The sequence below is a fragment of the Vicia villosa genome, unplaced genomic scaffold (genome assembly GCF_029867415.1).
Source record: "Vicia villosa cultivar HV-30 ecotype Madison, WI unplaced genomic scaffold, Vvil1.0 ctg.000540F_1_1, whole genome shotgun sequence".
In the NCBI taxonomy this organism is placed as follows: domain Eukaryota; kingdom Viridiplantae; phylum Streptophyta; class Magnoliopsida; order Fabales; family Fabaceae; genus Vicia; species Vicia villosa.
Window position 1 is genome coordinate 163,853 of NW_026705248.1, and position 8,599 is coordinate 172,451.

General features: G+C 30.7%; 1 protein-coding gene across 1 annotated transcript; it reads left to right on the forward strand.

Annotated features, from left to right (window-relative positions):
• The first annotated feature begins 2,275 nt into the window (after nt 1-2,275).
• Nucleotides 2,276-3,346, forward strand: LOC131629264 (uncharacterized). Its single transcript, XM_058900067.1, has 2 exons — nt 2,276-2,538; nt 2,701-3,346. Exons 1-2 carry the CDS (start codon nt 2,308-2,310, stop codon nt 3,088-3,090), a joined length of 621 nt encoding a protein of 206 aa, XP_058756050.1. The 5' UTR covers nt 2,276-2,307; the 3' UTR covers nt 3,091-3,346.
• Nucleotides 3,347-8,599: the final 5,253 nt, after the last annotated feature.

An 8,599-nucleotide genomic window follows, 5' to 3' on the forward strand; every position in this document is an offset into this window, starting at 1 on the left:
AGAGTGACCCAATTGTAGAAGTTGGAGTTATGATCTAATAAAGAACATTGGCATTGAAGACCTTTCCTTTCAACTGTAATACAGACTACAAACATTAATGAACTATGCCATACATCTCCTCTCCCTCCCTTTCCTCACCGACTTTCCTAACCATAAGTACCAAATTAATTTATAGCATGTTATGAACAAGCCAAATCTAATTTAATTTATATCAGTCTTCTGCTTTTGTTTTCTTGTGCTACAAATGTATAGTAGTAGTTCAAATGTTATTGCCAATAGCTTATAAATGTATCGTTTCTCACATGTTGCGATTGAAAATCACATGTAGTTTAGAGTTTTGACATATAACTATAAGCACTTTTTTTATCATTTTTTATTTCATTAATTTAAAATTAAATGAGTACAAACTTAAAGAGGGTGTCAAAAAATAAGAGGAACAAGAGGTAAAAAAAAAAAAAAAAGAATACAATCACCCAAAAAATCAAAAGTAAACCAATACAACTACAACAAAACCGCAGTTAAGGAGCAATCACCGGAAAAGAAAATTTTAGAAAGAGTATAAATTCGTTAAAATACCACATAGTAAGAAATTCGGTTAGAATTCAGACGATCAGACCCATCAACAAGAGAATATAGAAACCTCTAAAAAAATCAAAATTATTAAACACCTCTTGAAACAGGTATGAATTCTTGATTTACTTATAACAATTTAGACCCAATATAAAATTTTGAAATCAATCTAAAAAAGAATTTGAGTTAATTAAAAATCTTCTTAAAAATCAATTTCAAACAAAAAAATAATATCCTCTTTCAACTACAGTAGAAACTCTTTAAATTAATACTCGGTAAATTAATAAACTCTCTAAAATAATAAATTTGTCCGGTCCCGACTTGGGCCAATATAAATAATTGAAAAACTCGATAAAATAATAAGATAATAACTTTTCGGGAGATCCCTTTATAATTTTCGATCCTAAGAAAATCATAAATTAATAATTCATAGAAACTGAAAAAATAATATTACACTCTATTGAAATATGATTCAATAGTTGTCTGTTTTCCTTTAAAGTTCAAAAGTCAATATTGATTTCTAATGCATATGAACACAGTAGTTACTAGTTTACGTTAAGTCTCAAGGTTCGTTGCAACGTAATTCTAATAGGCATAAACTAATTTTCCTTTTTGTTTGGTATGTACAGTATAATTACTTAAAAACTCTTTAAATTAATAATTATTAATTTATCGATAAATTAATAACTCTCTAAATTAATAAATTTCTCCAGTCCTGACATTATTAATTTAAAGAGTTTGTACTGTATTTCACACTTATTGACAAATCACAACAATTTATTATCGCATACTGATCAAATCACTCATATCAAAACATGTCAAATCATAGCAAAATCTTTCTATACTTAATCTTAAAATTTAAAGAGATAAAAAAAAACTCAACATTTATTTTTACTTAAAAAGAAATAGAATTTGATTTGTAAATAAAATGTATGAGATGGAATGATGGAAAAATCGAAAAACTCTATGCAAGCATTTTAAATTACCTTTTTTTTTTTTGAACAAACCATTATTCTTTATGCACAAAAGATTTAAGCTGGAAATTCTTAAATTTTTTAAAAATATTTTTCAACTTTGCGTGGAATATAATTAGATGATAGTTTATGACAAATTTATGACAGGGAAGATAAAAAAAATCTAATCTACACTAAAACTTATTGCTCAAAAAACCAGCATACATTTTAATATTAAATTATTTTCTCATAATTATATTTTAACATATACTTACTTTCATATTTTCAACCGGTCCCTCCTGGCAAAGAAGTACTTCAGATATATGGAAAGCTGTGTACTAGTCCATTTTGTTACTACTATCCTTCCAAACTTATACATTAATCATAACAAAATTTCAAACTAATTAAGAATGTATAATGTTATGTTATCTTCATTTTTTTTCCATAAAAAAAATATTTATTGTTTTTTTGTTTAACTACCCTTTTCCAAATTTTTAATGAGAAATTTTAAATCAAAATATTAATTAAATTTAAAAAGTGAAAATTAAATTTAAAATGTACTACAAGAATAAAATACCAAATATCCAAAGTCTAATCAATATATAAATATAGAAATTTAATATGGGTAGGTGAATGAGTTCATGTACTATGAAAAATTAGCCACTTGGATGACACATCATACAATATAATAATAATAAATATCCAAAATTTTCACTACTATATAACCACCTAAAACTCATCAAACATTTCACTACTTCTACAACACAGAGAAATTAAAGAAGCTATGGTTTCACTTCACCAAGCACTCACCATGACTCCAAAAAAAGAATCTCCTACAGATTTTGAAGCTTCACAAAAAAAGAGAAAATGGGATCATTCACTTTCTCATCATGAATTCTTCAAGGATCACCAAACTCATGATCATCCTAAAACAACAAAATCCATCTTTGATATTGAACTTCATCTCAATACACCTTTGCCTTCTGATAAATGGCAACAATATCTCACCCTTCAGGTACATATACATACATATATAATTTTCTATCACTTTATATATTAATATGTTCGAACCCTGATGATGATCAATCTACTAATATCGGTTTCTGCTTGTTGAGTTAGAATTTGCAGACTATTAAAATATTTTTTATTTAATATATATTTTATTTTTCTCATGCAGTCACATTTGTGTAACACAAAAATGAATATGAAAACTCAAGAAACAAAGAAGGAATGGCTTTTACCTGAAAAATCATCAATGGGTCAAATAAGCTTAGACCTAGAGCTTAATTTAACAAGTGAAACATTGAAGAAAAAAGAAGAAATCAATTACGAAAATTTCGAAAAGAAGAAGAAAAAGGATTCAACAACAACTCCTTCATGGTTATCTTCATCAGATTCAGATGGAGATTACAAAGAAATGATAGCAACGGTTTGTATGAGGTGTCACATGTTGGTAATGCTTTGCAAATCATCACCTTCTTGCCCTAATTGCAAATTCATGCATCCACCACCAGATCAGAATCCTTCTAAATTCTTGAAGAGAACAAGGTTTAGTTTCTTGTCATAAATCACAATCATCATCAACAACAAAAAAAATCACTTCTCTTTGCTCCAATTAATTAATAAGCCTATGTTGTTGTTTTTTATTTTTAGATTATTATTATTATTATATAATTCAAAAACAAAAGGGTAGTAGTGTTTAATCTACCTCTTAGTAGTTTATTAAATTTGACTGTTAGAAAGTCAATGTGTGACTTATTAGAAACTAACCTAGTGTATCATATTTATGTATATATAAGAGTGTTGTTCTTCAATTTCATCATTTTTAAATTTATCTATGTTTCTTAAAGTTGTAACAAAATGTTCTATATTATGATTTTCTTTCTAGTAATGAAAAGTTATAAAGTTTATTTTTTAATTCAATTCTATAGTATATTATAAATAAAAAATTGTATATTAAAAAAATTAAATTAAATTGAAAATTTAACGTTAATCAACATATAATTCTCATTCATTTTGTCCCATGCCCTACATAGAACAATAAAATGTTTAATTGTAAAAAAAATAAAATAAAAGACATAATTAACATAGTAAGAAATGTAAATTACATAAAGCTATGTTGAGTGAGATTATAGTAATTCTTACGTTTAAAATTAACTAATCTAGTAGTATATTTGTAAAGACCAAGATGATGACTTAATCTGAGTAAATAATTAATGAAGATTAAAAATGTTGAAATTGCATTAATTAGGTTACGTCGGTTATAGTACTACATTAAATGCTATATTGAGCGTTAAGGTGTTGCGTCATGTTCATTGCTCCATAAATTTGAGAGGGTGAAGCAATAAATGGATAAACCTTACTACAAATTTGCACATTAAATAGCCATAATATATAACTATCTATGTTACACAATTGTGGAAAAAGCTTATCTTAAATTATTTTCAATTTTTTCATTTTATTAATAGTGTTATTCATAAAATTTTATAAACTTTTTTTAGGATGTATGAACTACCAAAGAAGGTACATTTATTGAGTGCTTCATCCTGTGTGGTGCAGTTAGGTGTTATTTTCTTTGGAATTGGTTTTCCTTTGGGCCAAGGGTGTAATTAATTATGAAGCTACTACTAATTAATTAATCAATTAATGTTGCTGAAACATGTGGGACGAGTCTAACTCTGAAACTAGAGCAGTTAGGCATCATTGATGGTGTTGGTTTCGAGTTGGAACATCGTTGTTCTTGCATCAATTAATACTAGCAAACTTTACAGGTGATTAATATGTTTAGTGCATTAAGATTTTGAATAAAAAATGTGATAGGTTAGGTTGGAGTGGCAATGTATAACTTATAAGTTTGAATGACTAAACATAATTTGATTCTTTAATCTTAGGTGACAGAGCTTATTGTGAATAATTGCTTAAAATTTGTGGAGGTTTTTGAATCTCTTGTGTTTTTTTTGTGAGGTAATTTTTTGTGTGACTGGAGTTTCACATCGTCTATTGGTGGTCGTCTTTTTATTTAGTTTGTTCAAAGAAAATGTAATTTTTCTCTTTCTTGGTTTTTGTTTGGAATGAAGTGTTTCTAAGACTTTTTGTTTTGTTGTAAATGTAAACTCTAAGAGTCTTTTAGCTGATATAGAGGCAATGTTTTTTTTTAAGCAAGATATAATATAAAAGAGAATTAAGGGTTCTCTAATATGAATACACGAGAAGACGGGAAGACTCGACAAAAAAGAAAAATTACAAACCAATTAAATTACGAGAGAAATAATAAATTTTTACTAAACTCGTAAAATGAATAATTGAAGTGTGTAATTTTTCCACAAAAAGACCACTTCCAAACCAAAAGCTTTATGTTCCACGCCGTATCATTGAAGTTCCAAACCTCATTCCGGAAACAAACTGTATTCCTAACCAACCATAAAGTCCAAGAAGTGGCGAGGCAAATAACATCTATCTTACTCTCCTTAACATTTTTTATATGAAAGAACAAATGTCAATCCATAAAATTCGGCAAACACTCATCCTCCAATCTATCCACCTTACCCACCCATTGAGCTAGCACTCCAAATCCTCATAACCACACCTGACAACCAAAAAAAGAATGATTTCTATTTTCTACATCAAAACAACAAAAATGCACTTTAATTTATCTAAAGGAATAGAAATACCTCTATAAACCAAAAGATCATTTGTAGAGGGAGTATATCAAGAAGGAGTCTCCAACCAAAAGCCTTCATTTTGAAAGGCACGTCTGATTTCCATAATAGCCAAAAAGCACTGTCGTACTTATGAGGAGGACCAAAAGAAATTTGAGCATTAACATAAAACTCATAACACGAAGCAACCGTGAATTTGGAACCGGAATTGAAAGCCCAAGAAACCTCATCTTTTTCTTCCGACCCACCACTAAAATTCGTCAACCGCTCCCGAAACGAAAAATATTCCTCCATAAGAGTGGCGTCCTCCAAAGTAGCCGTGGAAATCCAAAAATCACACCAATGCCAATTCCCTTCTAATCATCCTCCCATTGCCGCAACCGACACTCCTTGTAAACGAGAAACCTTATAAAGATTCGGGTATGCCTCTTTTAAAATAACTCCCTCCAACCAATTTACTTCCCAAAATGAAGTATTTAAACCATTATGGATAGCAGAACTACAACACTCCACAATAGGATCGCCAAAAGAATATTTACCAATTTTTACAATATTCCTCCACCAAGAAGAAAACAAAGAAGAGTCTTTACTTCCCTTACCACCGTTATATACATAAGAAGATAAATCTTCATACCGAGATTTCAACACGTTGTACCAAAGCGAATTATTCCCTTGAAAAATCCTCCACCTCCACTTATTAAGGAGAGCTATATTAAACACCGAAATATTTTTTACCCCCAAACCCCCTTTTTCAAAGGGTAAGTTCACATTCTTCCAACTAACTAAATAAATATTCCTCCTTTCCTCCACCCCCCCCCCACAAGAAATTACTTTGAATCCTATTAAACTCTTTAACCACCTTCATCGGTATCTTGTAAAAAGACATAGTGAAGATAGTTAGAGAATTGAGAATAGACTTCAAAAGAGTGATTCTACCTCCCAAATTTAGAAAGCTATTTTTCCAACCCCTGACCTATTCTTCATCTTGATCAAAAGAGGATTCCAAGTTGATTTCTTCCTTGGATCGAAGCCGATAGGGATATCGAGGAAGAAAAAGTTGCTCTCCTCCATTTTACAAGATAGAAATGAAGACGCGGCTTCCAAAAAAAGAAAGATCATTATTAATGCCAATCAAATTGCTTTTATGATAATTAATACCAAGTGTCATACCCCAAAATTTGCCCATCTCATTTTACTTCCCAAAAACTCAAGACTAAAAGGCAAATTCTCATGAACAATAGCTCAAGGAACTAGGGTTTTGATTTCTCTGAATAAAAACAATGAATCAAAGGCTCCAATACGTTTCATATGGCTTATGATGTTTCAAACTATCTCCATGACAAATTCAGGTTTCAATTCCAAGGATTGACCACTCAATTGCTCAGAAACTCAACAGTCGACTAGTTTGACCTAAAAGTCAACTGTGGTCAAAGTACAGTCAAAACTCCTGATTTTTTTGTCAACAACCTTATTTTGAAGTATCATTCATCATTTGATCAAGGATTGATCATGGTTCATCAAGAAAAGATCAGAAATCAACAAAACCAAAAGTTTCTAAATTAGGGTTTTCATCGGAGAAAGTCAACTAAACTTTGACCAGCCATAACTTTCACATGGAACATCAGAAATTTCTCATCCAAAGCTCAATTTGAAGGAAATTGATTTCTCTACAACTTTTTCTCTTGCCAAGTCTAAAAATGCTTCATTTGAGAGATATGGATTAAAAGATTATAGGTCCTTTTGAAAGTCAACCAAAAGCAGTTTTTTGTCAAAGCCCATATCATCAAGATAAATTCTCCAAATGGAAAAAAGCTTCCAAAGTGGCCTGTAGAGGACATCTTGAGGTTTCCAAAAAGTCCTAAAAATCATCCATATCTTAAAAATTGAGGGAGATATGCCTTGTCAAAGTTGGACAATTTTGAGAGAAAAAAATGTGAAACAAAAGGCTTCAAATTGAATTTTCTTGTAAAGGAGCCCAATATTTTTTGGCCCAAGCTTGATCCTCAAGTCATCTAAGACTTAAAATCCAGTTGGCGCAAATTTATAGAATTTATTTGATTTATTATGAATTTTTATTCATTTAAAAGTGATTAATTTCAAATAAATCAAGCAAAAAAATCAAAGATTTGATTTGGCTATTCATTCTAATCAAATCCAATCACAATATTAAGCATATACATGATTGAAATTCGTGCTCCCCAAGATTGGATTGAGATGAACAAAATTGGAGTCAATATTGGAAAGTTTGCGTTCAAGAATCAATCAATTATAAATCTTGCAAATCACCAAGATTCAGCCCAAGTTTTGACCTAATGTGTTCCTATACATAAGGACAAGCATTCCAAACGCAAGGGGGAGGAAAATCTAAAAAGAAAACCCTATTCCAGGAGTAAGGAATCCGTGAGAAAAAGAGAAGTTGCAGTCGAGATTCTAGGGCGATTCAAGCAAATCAGAGCATCCCAACACGTTCATGGAGTTTCTCTGATTCATCCCAGATATTTACAAATCTTCCATACACCCAGAAACGCAAAATATGAGTTTGGTTTTTCCTTTTAATTTTAACTTCGATTCCATGCATTCACGTGTTTTTAATTGAATTTGATCCCATATTCTTGTTTATATTAACGATTCGATGCTTTCTGGATGATTGGATTGAAGTTTAAGGACGAAACGAATCATTCACCATTATTAGGGTTCGTGAGTTTAGATTTAGGGTTTTTGATTAGGGTTGATTTTAATCCAAATTAATGAATCCAATAGGTTCGGGAGGCCCTCTATAGTCTATCTGGAATGTTTTTGTGCTCTGTTCGCTAACAATTTGCAGGTTTGAATGAGGGAGACATATGGCCACGCCCAGAAACCGTGGGTATAGCCTATCGCTACGGAACAAAACCGTGGCCATAGGTCTGTGTGTTCTCGCGAGGAAGACGAAGATGGCGCGCGTATTCTTTTTTTTGAAAATATTGTTTTTTTTATTTTCTTTTATTACTCTTGTTTGATTATACTAACAGCAAGCGAAAACTGATCCAGTGGAGAGAAGAGCGAATTTAAGGCTTTCACATACAGAGGCGTGGGTTCGAACCCTTCTTCGCCCAGGTTTTTTCTTAAAAATGTATTTTGCAGATCTAATGCATGCAGCTACACTGGAACATGGTATGCCCTCGCGCGATAACCATTGGATCTCCAACAAGCTCAGATCCAACGCTCTTGAGAGCGCATATGCACCATGCACCTTCAAAACTCACCTCCACTGAATCATACGCTGAGTTTTCAATTTCCTTTTTTTTTCTTTTTTTTTCTTTTTTTCCTTTTTTCTAATTGATTTTATTTATTTTCTTTTTAATTAAAACAAAACCCTTTATTATCCATTAAATAATTACCCTTTTTTTTACATAAATCAAGATCAATTTGTTTTTT